Consider the following 15,517-nt stretch of genomic DNA (forward strand, 5'->3'; position numbering starts at 1 on the left):
CAGGTAAAAGAGACTATGGCTGCAGTCTGTGGGATATTTATGTAGATACACAACTTTAGAAACACAGTTAAAGACTGGAGGATAGAGTGAATGTCAGAATATGTTTTGTAAGTCTGTGTATGTTTGTCTAGATGTGTATTAATAATCCCCCAATAAAATTGGCCTCACTGTGTATTTAAATCTTGTAATGTATGTATATGCACTCATCTAACGTTTGATGTACCTTCACACACTTGCTCACACTCCCAGGAGAACCACTACACTTCACAGAGATGTTCTACCATCTACAACTGAGAACCAAAATCACCAGAGGACCAATGTCCCTTCACACCTTACATGACTAGTCTGGTTTTATTAGCTCTGCTCCAAATTTAAAATTCTCAGTTGGTTCCTTGTGATGACAAAATTTCACAAAAAAAACCTCCCCGTGTGTTTGGGGAAGGAGAGAGGAAGACTTAATGAGGAGCCTGGTCAGAGGCTCTAGGGTCCTCTTTGTGAAATGCCAGTGAAATGTCAATTGCCTTTCCAAGACGCTGGGCTGGCTGGTGGGCTGGCAGCCTCTCATGTGAGCTGGATTACAGGAAACTGGAGGAGGGATCCTTCTACATATCAGCTCCCCAGCAGCCTTCTTTCAAACAGCCAGCAGGCATTCACACACTCATACACGGCAGGCCAGCACACAAACTACTATATTCATGCATTCACACAGACACACATAAATACAAACGTTCACACACACGCTCATACCTTAGACACCAGTTGGCATACTGATGAGGTGGAGAGAAGGTCAATTTTGGTCCAAAACATTGTGCGTGTGTGTGTGTGTGTGTGTGTGTGTGTGTGTGTGTGTGTGTGTGTGTGTGTGTGTGTGTGTGTGTGTGTGTGAGAGAGAGAGAGAGAGAGTGAGAGATATCACTGTAATGTGTAATGTAATAATGATTCTAATTGCAAATCACCAATTTCACCAATCCCATTAGACAGGGCCATCTGAGTGGAGACATTTTATTGGATGGCAGCATCTGCTCAACCAGAATAGTCACAGACACAGACAATGGATTGGGAGCTATACACACACACACTTACACACACTTGTAAGGCAGCTGCTTCACCATGGCAACCAGACAACAGAGGATGACAGGAAAATTAGGTGAGGTAAACGGCAGGAAGATAAAGACGAGGGAGGACAAAGGGACAAGCAGACTGAAAAAATTAAAGAAATGTAAAATAAGAAAAAAATAATAAGACAGCAGAGAAGAAAATGGAAGATAACTGAATAATTGGAAAGCAATGGAGGCTTGCTCTGCAAGCCAGGATACAGCAAGAGTGAAAGGATTTGAACAAACACGAAGAACATGACTTATGGAGGGATTATCAACTCAAGCAATAACTCCTACAGTTCAAATATTTAGGAAAGAGTTTTCTGAGGTTTGAAAAAAACTCAACTTCAAAACTCATACATTATTCCAAATCCAAACCAATAAGCAATTCATCAGAGGCGAAACTTCCAAGATATATGTATATGTATATATAACCAGATGTTAAAGCTGGTTAAAGCTATGACTGCGTGCTGTAGAGAAGTAACTGTAGAGGCTGCTGGTAGAGGAGAATGAATGGGAGCATCAAATAAGAGATTAAGATCATGGCTGTCTCATACACATTTGACTGACAGATGGTATAAACAGAGAGCAGAAGGGGCAAAATGTCAAATTATGTTTATGGGCAACTGAGAAAGTCATCTATCTCACCATCCCAGCAAGGTAATTGCAAGACAATGAATAATGATAAGTCATCATTCCACTCAATTGAGTTCATCACAGGGGCATCAGTGCCAGCGCCAGGTCATCCCGTCTAAAAATAACTCATCATTCAGCCACACGATATTTACTGCTACTTTGAGTCGGAGCCAGGGCTAAAAGTCACCTACTTTTTCACTAAGCTTTTATGCTGGTTGCAGACTTAGAGCGGTGATAGATTCAAAATAAAATTCAGAAGGTATCTTAGCCATGGATGGATTTTTGAATGGGCATATTGGGCACAGGTCCAGAGGGTCTGAGGGCTCACGTGGCCCCAAAGCAAGACCTCCTGTGACTTTATATCAAGGGCTAATTTTTTAGCTCCTGATCTTTTAATATTGAGTACCAAATATTGAGTCTGAGCAGATGTTTTTTCTCCTTGATAGAATTTTAACTTGCATCACAGATTTCCTTTGACGGTTTTCTATAATATGTTCTTATATGTTATATGTGTTGTAGTATGTTATAGTATTTTGTATGACATTTGTGGAAAGGAGTGTCAGGATGGATCAGCGGTGGCAGGAAGCTTTGGGAAAGGTTTTAACAGCCTCTCATTTCTAGCCTGGAACAAAATACACTAGCTGTATCTTGACAATAAGTTCTGATTCTATTCAAATAACTTAAAACGAAGTGAGCTGTCCCCCTTCTACCTGCTTTTGGCTAAATCTGGTTCTTGGTGACAACAGCACCATGACATCAGCAGCACCCTAAGAAAGCTAAAAGCCTATTAAAAGCATCAGTCACTGAGAGGGCTGACACTGCAGCTCACCTGGGACGCACAGACATCTGTAGCTGTTTCCCACGCTGCGGCAGACCCCATGGGCGCAGGGGTTTAGGGCACAGAAGTCCACCAGCTGGGCACATGTAGGGCCTGTGAAGCCTGCTGTGCAGCTACAGCCAAACCCCAGGGGTCCAGGGCCCTGGGCATAGCATGTCCCATTATTGTGACAGGGGCTGGAGGCACACGGGTCCACCTTCTGCTCACATGTAGCACCCTGGTAGCCTGCAAGAGGGGTAAGGTAGAGACAAGAGTGAGAAATGGTAGGAAAGAGAAGGAAAATCATGGAAAACTGACTCAAATATGTCGGTACCTACAATGCAACTTAGTCCTCATATGCCTGTAAGAAAACAGAAGCTGTGGAAAGATGGCTACCAGTACCTTTAATATTATTTACATTAACAACATTTCAGCACAAAGCTGAGGTGCAAGTGCAGGCAGACTGCCAATTTTCTGCAGGCAAAATTCAGATGAAACTCTTCTTAAGTTTAGTCATTCAAATGAACCTACTTGCAACAAGGTGCACAGAGTGGCACAGCAGTGTTGTACTTATGCAAATCAGGGTGTGCAGTGAGATATGTGACATCTGTTCTGCATGAAATTGTACCTACTCCTCTGCCCACTAAGACCACTGGAAATGGAAATAAGCTAACATAGATATTGTTGTGGGTTTAGTTGTTAGAGGCACGCACAAAGACCTGTAGATTTAAGTGTAAGGAGTGGTTTTCTCTTCTGTACTTAAATTTAGAAAAAGATTTACACATACACACACACACATATATATACACATATCAAAATGTGATTTTTAATGCCTTTAAGGTAGAGCCTGTATTTAATGATGCCTTATTATGTAGTGTTTCAAACAAGCTTGCACAAAACAATCCTGTAACAAATTACACATTATCAACCAAATTATCTTTCTAATGCAATGAATTCAGCTTTATAAGTCTGTGTAATTTAATATGCATTGTGACTTGGTTTCAGTCCGCAGACATAGTTTAAGATTATGCTTTATCAAGGTCTTAAACTAATAGTTTGACATTTTGGGAAAAGCGCTAATGTGCATTCTTGCAGAACTGAATCAACTGAACTGAAAGATACAACATGTCATTCTATTCCTTTAAACTTCACGCCCAGTTTTGTGGCAGGTGTGGGGAGATTGACATCACTGATCGAAGAAATTTACTGAGAAAAAACAAGTGGTTTGGTTATGTCATTACATGTCAACACCTAAAAACACCACCTAGAGCAAATTTATTGTTGTTTCTTTTATCCCCTCCTCTTCATTGTTGAGATAAAAATAAGCAGTGAAAGCAGCTTCACAGAGACTGAATTGTTGCTGTTGACAGGAATGTCTAACTATTGTGTTACAGCAGTATCTCTGAAGGAGCGTGGTTAAGTTTCTGACATGCTCTCTGTGTGACAATGCCCATCTGTGTTTGTGTGTGGGGGTCTGTTTTGTGCACACCCCTGCACTGCTTTGTGGGTGATTGGTTGTGTGTTGAGGCCACTGGTTTCTTTTCCCCTCATCTCATTAGTTTATGAGCTTCTGCTACTTTCATCAATCTTCCTCATCTAAAAATGACTTCCTCCCTCTTTTCTCCACCCCTTCTCCTCCTCTGACTTCACCTCCCATGAGAGCTGCCATTGTACTGCAGAGCGGAGAAAGACTCCGCTGTGTACATGCACATACCTCGCTCTGATGCAGTATAGTGCGTGTGGGTCCTCTGATTTACAGTAACACTGTAGTAAATCCCCCTGCTGACTGCACCGGAGTGCACGCTCCATTGAGCTAATGAAGAGATCTCTCTCAAGCATCCATTGATCTGCAAGACTTTCTCAGAGTGAGGAGGATATTTATCATTCAGCAGCAGAGAGACAGGAGTAATCTGCAGCAGTCAGGGGAAAATCTCACCCAAAGCTCTCTCCTTTTCTCTTTGTCCACTGCCTCGCTCTGCTTCATCGTTTCCTTTTTCGCTGCCTCCTTCCAAACTCTCTCATCTCTTCTCCCCTTTCCCCCTTTCTATTATGCGCTTGCAAAGACACAGATGCTAGCCCACGCACCTCGCTCTTGCATATATTTAATCTTATGATTTGTATTTGTTACAACATGGTTTAATCCCCTTCTTTCCTCTACGCTTAGCTCCTTTACTCTGTGTACCATCTTTTTTCCTGACTTCCACGTCTTGAGCTCAGTTTCTCTCTCTGTCTTTCCCTATTTTCTGTTTATTTGTCTCATGCATTTATCTATCTAACGATTCACACACCTGAGACCTGGCTGACATAGAGGAGTCTGTTCATTCCTGCTGCTGGCATTCAAACCTGCCAACATTAAAAGGAGTTCACAGTTTAAATTTAGCTCCCACGCCCTGCTAGTTCTGACTGGAGGCAGTCACAGTACTGACACTCACACTTTCCTCTTCTGTCAGTGTGTATAAGAGTGTGTTTGAAAGAAAGTTAATATGAGTGTGTTAGTCTCTGTTGAGGAGTCACAGTGCAAAATTTATTTGAGCACATCCATGAAATTCATATTTTTAAAATGGTATTCATACAGATTTGACTTCTTCATCACTTTACCTTGAACTGAGAGTTTGAGAGTAAAAACTGGAAGGCAGTCAGAGAGCCGAGATCTTCAAGAATACCCGATCCTCCAATTTTCTGTTCTACCCAGAGTTTCCTTTGTATCATTAAAATTTCCATGTACAGTGGAGCAGCAATTGGTTCTGATTATAGACTGGACAATATGACAGCCAAAACATGTTGACCCTTGTAGGCTTCAGTATAGGTCATACAACACCGCCCCCCTCCATGTTAGTGGATGGGACACATGGGCTAAGCTAAAACATCTAATTGCACGTCAAATATATTTTCCCCAAAGACGGTTTGTGTCATTAGTTAGTTCTTATAATGCTATTGACTCAAGTGTTGGTGATAAACTAAGATAAGTTTGGTTATAAGTTTATTAAGTTTTATCCTGTTTATCCTTTAAAAAACATTTTTTGGGATGTTGACCAAAAGCTATAAATGTTATGACTATCTAATACTTTCATAATTATGGGTTAAAACCAATCCCAAACACCTTAGCCCATTTAGTTTTTACTTTAGCTCTCTTTGGAAATAGAGAGATGTTGCTGACAAGGAAACAAACAGGAGTGAAAATATTACTTCTTGTCCCTGCGGGGTGAATGTATTCAAATACCCCAGCCTCCATCTTCAATGTAGCAAATAAATGTGCAGCTTTTGCTCTCATAGTTGGCCTGGTTAACACAGAGTTGATACATCTCTGACGACAGCTGCTACAGTTGGCATGCCATCCATCATTTTATTTATTGCTTGTGTCTGTGCAGGAAAATTGCGAGAAAGCTTGGAGACAATTTATGGGGGTGAGAGGGCAGATCCTGGATAAGCACTGAGCAGCATGCAAAAATAGAAAGCTGTCCTCCGTGCACGTTGATTTGGCTGTTTGAATGTGCTCACATTTCTTTCACTACTGTGAAAATTAAGTCCTAATTATTATTTACTGTAAAGCATCAGTTTTCCGTCCTTGAGAAAAGTGAGCAAGAACAATGAAGGACTTCTGCTCCAAACAAAGAGGCAAAGACTTCCTGAGGGAAATGAATGCAGGAGGAACAAAAAAGAATAACAGATCAAACTTTTATCTTTATTTTTTTTTTTACAAACTTTCTCCTTTCTCACATCCTCTTGTTATCTCTCTGCCTGTCCAAAATACTGAAAGGTTTTCACAAAGTATAGGTAAAGCATTCTTGGACTTGGAGTGTAGATGAAATCCATTTTTGATACCATATGAAATGTTCTCTTATACTATATACTAAGTTTACATTTCTATAAAAGGATCTCCTTTACAGCAGCCATGGAAAAAAAAAAAAAAACATCATTCTGGATGAAAAACATCTCTTCTGCTTTTGATTATTTGTCCTTAGGCTGGGTATTCAAACAGGCATTTAAATCATCTCTCTCTCATGTGTTCATCAGTATGGACGCACATCTCTTTTCATCTCTCTGTGCTTCTCTCACACACACATACAAACTTGTTATTGTCACTCAGGAGGACATTTGAATGACTCAAATGTATTCCCTGAAGTCCTACCTTAACCTTAACCAGAAATACTACACTATTTTTTAGATTTTCATCTTAGAACAAAGAAATGACGCCGTGTTGTCATTTAACAGTCCCATAAACCTTAACTCTAGCCTATGCCCCAATTGAGTCCCCATGAAGCACACTGTGACTGAGAATATTTGTTTATGCAATGTGTGTTTTCCTGCAGAAGACTGTGAGTGTTGTTCAGCATTCTGACTAAGTTATTGATTGATTGATTGATTGATTGTTAACCAGCGTGTCCTATACTGAGACACCCATTTGTATGGATTTCCCATTTTGAGCTTGTATGAGTGGAGCTCTCCTTTTTTCTGGTCAATTAATGCAGATAATTATTCTCATCCTGACGTGTTTCTATATTTATTCTAAACAATCGAAATATTTATATAGAGTTTATTTCCTCCTTTTTATATTTTGAATTTTTACAACAGGAAAAGCACAGGTGTTACTAATAACATTAACAATGGCTCTGTTCTAATCAAGAATCCCAGTAAGTTGTGACAGAGAACCAATGTGAACAATACCAGGACCCTAAAACTGAAGCTGCTAACTGGAATTGAGCCATTTACATTTGATGTGCTTTTCCTATTGTGACATGTCAAAATGTCTTCTGTGAAAAAGGCCTATGGTTAAATGGTTTATTATACTGCACATATCATAAACGTACCATTAGTCACTTTTTAAAATAAGCTAAATAACAATTTATTAATCAGACACCCTGATCCAATGTCGCATTCCAGATTATTCTACCATGCTGCTACCTGTAAATAAACACAGAGAGATTACTTGTCCAATAGTTCCTTCAGACACAAAATTATCTAATAAGTTCATGAAATTTTTAACAAAATCTTCTCACACTAATTAAGAGGTGCTGGCACAGTTCTCACCGCTGTTTCTCTCCTTTTTTAAAAATAAATACACAACCGATGGATTACGAATGCCTTTCCTTATTGGAGACCTTTATGTATTTTTGGCAGCTGCAGATTAGCAACACAGTCAGATGTTGCGAGTGTGACTGAGGCCTCCTCCAGATCAAGAATGAACTGACCGCTGGGAGCTGTACCTGGAACAATGAAACAGCCTTCCTGCCAGGTTTTACATCAATTTGCTGTGACTTTATTTATGTGGTGAGCTCTATTATAACCCAGTGTTTTCCTTGCATTTTGTATGTGTGTGTGTTTTTGTGTGTGCATACACGGTCTATATACACTGTTGTCGGGACACGGTGTACATTAATCGCAAACTAGTGTGCTCTTGTTGAGAAATGCTGTTTCGGCAAGAAGTTTTGCGGTCACAGATTTCCCCAGAGAGGGTGATGCAGGTCGCTGAGGCTACGAAGACTAATTAGACAAGAGGAGGAAGGTTTAAATTAAGCATCACTGTGGCACAGATACTGTGATACAGCAGACACACAGAGTGTATAGTGACTGGAATCCACCCTATTGCAGGATGTTCACACTTATTTCAGTCTATAGGTTCCTCTCTTTGCCTTTTTAACAACGACACACAAACATCACAAATGTTGAACTTCACTCTTTTAGTACAAATAACAAGCTGTCAGTCACTTCTGTTACAGCACAACAAACCACGTCTTTCTGGCACTCTCACTAATTCCTTCAAATTCACTTAAAGCAAACACACACCAACATTGGATTCCTACCTTCGGGACAGTAGCACCTGGGTCCGGCTAGGCTGCTGAAACAAGTGGCTCCATTCTTGCAGGGCTGAGAGACGCAGTGGTCAACCAGCAACTGGCAACGCTCCCCTTCATAACCTGAGAAACACACAGTTTATAAACCGACTACATGATTTATGATACCTGTTTCAGCTACAAATATAAGTTGGAATTTTGTTTTGTTGTTTTTCACTTGCTTTTAAATGTTTGATTGAAACTGTGCATTCTGAAAGATTATGTTTTATTATTTGCCTGTAAATGTTTGTTTGTTGTCTATAATATGGAATTGCTGTTAACCCAAGGAAGAGTAGCAGCAGCAACGGTAGGAATATGCAAAAAAGTCATCAATGTCCACAAAATGCACTGATTTGAGCCACCTAGTTAAACTAAATTTGACAATGTTGCTTCTCATTAACTGCACACACAGGGCTTGTTAGCACAATTCTTTAATGGGAAGTGACAGGCAGTCAGTGGTCACCTCTGACATTTACCTTCCTGCCAGAGGCCCACGCTTCAAGTCCCTATCCTAAAATAAATCTGACAAGATCAAAAGGGTCAATACACCCTCTGTTCCTGTATTTTTTTTTCAGAGATTTTCTAAAACAAAGAGAGAGGATTTCAGTTTTTACATTTGCAAAACTCTAATCGAACAAAACAAAACCACACATCATCACAAAGCCTTTGAAACCGTACTTCACAAACAGCCCTGAAATAAAGACATCTACAGTCCTGAGGCCACATATAAGACATGATGCACACATGGACATACACACCTGAAGGGCAAGTGCAGGTGAAGTTGCGTCCTTCACCCCCCTGTCTAACATCGGTGCAGGTGCCGTTGTTGCGACAAGGCCGGTGGTGGCAGGCATCGAACTCCTCACAGAAGATTCCAGTGTAGCCGTCCTCACAGTCGCAAAAGAAAGTGCTCTGTAACAGCACAAAGACACAAACACATTTCTCATGACAGAGAAAATGAGCCTTAAAGGTTACACAGTGGGGAAACAGGGAGGAACAATGGGAGATCAAAAGAAGAGAAACATGTGGAGTAGGAATAATGAGAATGCAAAATAATTCAGAAACATAATGCTATAACAAGCAGCAGTGGCACTGTTTGATTTTCTGAAATAGTGAGCTGGAATGATAATGGGAAGTGAGTTTAAAGACAAAACCCGTGAAAAGGTTTCTTCAAAACCCCAGACATACTTTGTTGACTTTTGAGCTCGCCCAGTGAGAGTCACTGCTGCTACATGTCTTTAAGTGCAACATTTTTGACTATCAGCAGCAGATAATGAATGAAACTACCCAACAAATAAAATTCAAAATAGCCTTTGATCACGTTGCACTGCATTGTTCTGTTATTCCCTGCACTGTTCTCTGCTAAGTGAAACCAGGGTATGCTATACTTTTGTGAATAATGATCAGAAGGCGCTTGCATCACTGGATGCATTGATGCAGCTGCAGCAATAATGTTGGATTATAATAATAGGGAAACTTTGCTTTTGCTTATTTTGCAGTTGTGAAGTGAGTGATACCATGCTTATACAATAAGCGAAAAGAAACATGGCTGAATGAAGATGCTGCATATTAATCACTGTCGATCTGGATGCTTCAGTTTGCATTTAGATGTGTTGATTCAGTACCAAATTTATGTTTGAGGTCACTTGGCCTAATACTGCAGGATTGTTCTCCTTTCAGCTTCATTCACACTAAAATCTCACATGGTGTTTTCTCACCTCAGAGGGCTGTGTGATGCATTTGCCTTTCCCAGAGCACTGAGGGTCACTGAAGCTGCTGCCGGGCTCAACGCAGCTGCTGGCTTTCACCGTCAGGTTGAGGCGCAGGGTGACCTCCGGGGCTGTGGGGGCACCCACGCGCACCACACCTGCCAAAGAAGAGTCAGGGCCTTATGAACTATTCATGTAGTGTTTTTATTCATCCATTCATATTAAGTTCAGCACTAGCAGATATTAGTAAATACACAATCCCCACGTCTTTGGAGAGAAGATTGACTTAATGCTAGAAAGGTTTAATTTGCAAACAGACAGCAGTAAAACAACAGTTTTAAGCCATGCTAGCAGAGTGGCTCTAGGGATGACAAAATGGAGAGTCAGCAAACCATGAGGAAATATTTACAGAATTTAAAGGTTCAGTGTGTAAGTTCTAGTGACATCTAGTGGTGAGGGTTTCAAATTGCCCCTCCCCTACCCAAGCGAGCAGTATAGCTATGGTGCCTGAGACAGGACAAAGATGTCATCTATGAGATAAAAGAGATTGCCAGTCAAGAAATGAGGTTTCTTTTAGATATATTAAGAAATTATATAAATGATGTAAAACAAAATGTTTTTTTGAATATTATTGTTATTTTTCATTAACAAACAACAGCTACATGAAGAAATGAAGTGCTACATGATGTCTCATACTCCTGTAATACATTATTTTACATCTTGGGATGGTTGGCTCATCTGGACTAACATGAAAATAAAGAAATTCTCAAAAACTATCACATCTAGTGTATCCAGTATGACCACTGACAGATACCAGGACAATGTAAGCCTCACTTTTGCTGCACCACAGCCCATTATAAACCATATAACACATGAAGTTTACAAAGGCATTGGCTGGTGAGAGTCGCTTTGCTTAATTAGATAAGCAATCTGCAAATATCACCAATGTCTTTTGAATTTTTTGAACAGAAACACAAAGTAGTACTGACAGAAATAATTTCAGCTTGTGGTAAAATGGTGCAACGTTTTTAATGGGCATTTAGCATGTGAAAGTACAAATTACAAATTTTAATTAATTTATTATTATTGGTCACTTGATAGGCACACGGTCTTGTTATATATCACCATTAGCAGTAAAGAGAAATACAGGTTTTCCACCAGGGCAGTAAGATGAACATACAAAGCCAAAGAACAGCGCTGGACAATAAACCAATCCAACTAACAAAACATTTTTTTCTACCAGTCAGTAAAAGTTTAGCCGGCTGATGCTTCCATGCTCTAAGCTAACGTTACGGTTTTATCGCCAATTAACGTTACTGATCAGCTGATTGTCTCGCTAACGTAACTGTAACCAGCAAAGCCAAACCACAGGCTGGAGAATAAGTAGGCAACATGAAATTAATCCATATTTCACACCACTGACAGGGGAAACATGTCACGGCTCTCTGTGATTATGGCCAGCTAATAGCAAAAGCTCTCAAACAACAGTTTGCATTTGCATCGCTAAAGACTGACAAACAAAGTTAATTACCTGTCCAGCAGAAAACAGACAACTTCAGCTCCACTTTGAAAACATCTGTCCCACATTAAAGTTATAGCCTGGGAAAATCCACAAACTCCTGATTTCTGCCGTCAGCTGTCTGTCCCGACTCCGTCTGGCTGTCGGTTGTCGTGCTAAATAACACGTGTGTGCTCCTTCAGTTGTCCAAATGTCACTTCTCTTCTTACTTCTAATAAACCAGAAGACTACGGGGAGACTGTATATTACTAATATTATTATTATTATTATTATTATTCCCTCTTCTTCTTCTTTGTAGGTATTCAACGTAGTGACGGGCGTCTACACTACTGGAATTACACAAGCAGAAGAAGAACGCCGTGATGACGAAACGCGCTCTGTAGCGCTGTTTGTTCGTTGACGGCTACGGTAGAAACATAACAACAAAATACAGCGACCTCCACAGCAGGGGGTACCCGCGGTTATGTAGATATAAATGTCTCATTCTAAGGTAATAAAAACATAATGGTTCATTATGTAAGGTCTTTACACACCACTGAAAACATAATTATGGATCTTATATTGCATTTCTGTCAATTCATAGTTTTCATGTGATGTGACGTTCCAAGGAAAATGCTCCCTTGGAGGGCAATAAAGACATTATTTTCCGCTGCCTGCCAAGCAGGAAGCAAGTGATACACTGTTACTATGAGTTTTTTACTTTTGCATTGCCAAAATGCTGGATGGTAGTTGTACTTTCTGATCACAAATTGAGGAAGAGACAAGCCTGAGCTGTGTTAGGTGAGGGATTCCCCACAAGGTAAACGTAAACATGACCGCAGTCGAGCAGGGACCTGCGCTTTTTAACAATAGAAATGCGGCAGCGGATGCTGTAACGTGGATCGGAAGTGCCCGACACTTGCAGTTTGTGTTCATATCTTTCTTTTTCTTAAGTTGAGAGGTTATCCAAATAAATGTAACTGCTTTTGCGGAGTCTCTTCGGGGGAGCCGCAGTGTGAGCGGCTATGTTGGTCTGTTGTTTTGCCCTCCAGGTACCACGAATGTCACGTGACTGAAAACTATGAATAGAGCATCAGAAATATGACACACTGGACCTTTAACAAAAAGTGTACTGGATTATAATCACTTAATATCCCTTTAAATGTCTTGAGAACTACTGAATGAAATACCATAAAACTGGTGGGTCATAGCTTTCGTGAGCACCTGACTTTTCATATAGCACTATCATGTGGTTTCAATTAGCCTGTTAGTTTGGTTTATGACTAAATATCTGCTAAACTAAAAACATTCATGTCAACCTCAGCTGTACTTGGTGTACAGCATGCTAACATGCTAAGCTAACATGATAAACATTACACCTGCTGAACATCAGGATTGTCATTGTAAGCATGTCGGCATTCAACCAAGTACATCAGCCTAAGTACAGACTCATAGAGCCGCTAGCATGGCTGTAGGCTTGAGTCTTGCCTATAAATGTTCTAGGAAAGATTTAAGATAAATGCCTTGCCTGTAAAGTGCTGCCAAAAGAACAATAAATATCCATGTGGCTAAAAATGTTAAGAAAAGAATTGAAGCAGGCAGCTCTTCATTTTGACCAAAATAAAGCGTGTGCCTCTTCATCTTGTCTCTCTGGGTCTATAAGTTCAGAACATCTCTTACAATATCTTCAATCAAAGCTGACAGCTACACGGGCACTTGGATAAAAATAGCCTCATAGTGAATATTAACTGCCATTTTTTTTGAAGCCCAATATGAGCCAATGCGCTGCAAGTCCACCAATGACAGAGACATCAACGATACAAGCTCCTCAGCCAATCAGAAGGCACATAAAATATCTCGTGCTTCTCTGTCACCCCTGACCAAATGATCGTCAGCCCATTGACATTGAATGTCATCCATGCAGAGTCAGAGCTCCTTCAAATCATTAAAGTACATTGCCAGCATTCAGAAACAGTGACGTGAAGAGGGAAATGCAATGTCACTGCTCCTCCCTCCTTACTAGTGCTTTGCATGCGTCTTCATTTTCCTCTTGCAGTTTGACCTTCACTATTCCCTCCTTCCACATCCTCTGTCCTTTTCTCTAATCCCTTTCTGTCTTGCAATCTTTTCTTTTCCTTATCTGACACTTCCTCTCTCCCACCCTCCATTATCCTTCCTTCCCTCTGATTTAACTCGCCAACGTCATCTCCCCCTGTCTCTCTCTCTCTCTCTCTCTCTCTCTCTCAGGCAAGGCAGAGGCTGTGTTGCTTCAGAGTTAGCTGACAAATCAAGGTCAACAGACAGGCAGCGTAGTGAAACAGCATCAGGTATGTTGAGCACACACAGAGGTCAGCCAGCCCTTCAAGTCAAAGAGTGAGACTCCAATTACCCCCCCTCCAGCACAGACCGCAGTTCATGCCATGTTTTGGCACAATTGTTTGAGTACTCTGTGTGTGTGTGATGCTCAGTATTAAAATACAGATGGAGCATCAGCATAAATATCTGTGGGGTTTTTTTAATATGCAAATACGATATTGTGACTCATATGCAAATATTATGCTATTCTCCCCAATGACATGTCAGGGATAAAAGCTGTAAATACAATTTATTTAAATTCAATAATCCTCAGATGTTTTTGGCTCAGTTGTAAATGAGCTATTTGGAGTTATTTCAAAATGTTTCCCATTTAGCATTAGGTCTATGGTTGTTGGATGAAGAATCATACAAATGAAATGATAAAAACAAAGATAATTAAAGTGTAATTGAAGTTGTATATTTTCTCTTGTATGTAAATATGATCTAATACACATGACGCAATTTATCATTCAGTGTTTGCACTCACGTGAGTATTTATCATTTTATCTGTGCTCTGGTCAGTTTGTCAATATTTGTGGCCAGCTTCCCATCATAGTTGTAAGCCCTTATTTAACAAATGTTTCATAAACTAACTAATGTTTTTTGTGCACTCAGTTGTTGTTTGGTCATTCAGTTTCACTTGCGACATTATGTGAAGATGAAAACCATTATTATCATCACTATTCTTGTTGCTGCTGTTTTACATTTTCGCAGACGCAAATTAGAAAATGCTGTGTATAATTTTTTCCTGGGTGTATATGTAACATTTCTCCCCAAGATTGTACTACTGCACGGTCCTGACTTAAGCCGGTGACCTCAGGTACAAGAGGAGGACGTGGTAACGAGGAGGCTAAAACCCATGGGCACTAGTGTCGGTCTTGTACCCAATATGATCAGTAGAACTGATATGAATATAGTTATTGAAAACTGTTGTATATGCTTGTATGCATTAGGAGATTGGATGTGTCTTACTAAGGAAGTAATTCTGTCCCAGGGGCAGCGAGTGGTCTGGTACCACCAATCCATCAGGGGCCTGCAGGAAAAACATTGTGGTGCCGTTCAAAATGGAGGAACGGAGGAAACCCTCTTCATTCACACGCCACAGCACTGGAGCTCCACTGGCATTCACCATTACCCTAGATGGGGAGACAAAGAAGGGGAGTGAGGGATGGAGGGTGAGGAGATAAAGAGGGATGGAGAATTGGGATCGAGAATCTGATTATTGTGGGCACAAACCACAAGTTTATATCCATTGCCTTGATCCCCTTTTAATTGGTGACAATTCTCAGCTGCTTTTTTAGCTTTTAGCATGAAAGATGAGATAAATGAACCAATCCTCTGTGACAACTTCTCTACTTCTTCTAATCCTTAATTTTTATCAAACGCAGGACTGATGATTAGAAGGAATTATTCATGTCCATTACTCCAACCTGGCACCATGGTCAGGTCTGGTGAGTAATGGCTGCCAGTGGTCTGACTCAGTGGGTGTGATGTTGAACAGAGCTGTGAAACACAGCCAGTGTAGTCGGAACGATCTTTCATCAGGACCTCAGACAGTTTGTACAAAACAGTGA

General features: G+C 40.5%; 1 protein-coding gene across 1 annotated transcript in view; it reads right to left on the minus strand.

Annotated features, from left to right (window-relative positions):
• dner (delta/notch-like EGF repeat containing) overlaps positions 1-15,517 on the minus strand; it is a 58,796-nt gene that overhangs the window by 5,281 nt on the left and 37,998 nt on the right. The window contains exons 4-8 of the mRNA XM_046073855.1: positions 14,916-15,079; positions 10,100-10,248; positions 9,140-9,293; positions 8,352-8,465; positions 2,563-2,796 (exon numbers count right to left, since the gene is read on the minus strand). Of these exons, the coding sequence (XP_045929811.1) occupies positions 2,563-2,796; positions 8,352-8,465; positions 9,140-9,293; positions 10,100-10,248; positions 14,916-15,079 (815 nt within the window). The remainder of the gene's footprint in view (positions 1-2,562; positions 2,797-8,351; positions 8,466-9,139; positions 9,294-10,099; positions 10,249-14,915; positions 15,080-15,517) is intronic.

Source organism: Micropterus dolomieu, linkage group LG17 (assembly GCF_021292245.1).
Source record: "Micropterus dolomieu isolate WLL.071019.BEF.003 ecotype Adirondacks linkage group LG17, ASM2129224v1, whole genome shotgun sequence".
Lineage (NCBI taxonomy): Eukaryota > Metazoa > Chordata > Actinopteri > Centrarchiformes > Centrarchidae > Micropterus > Micropterus dolomieu.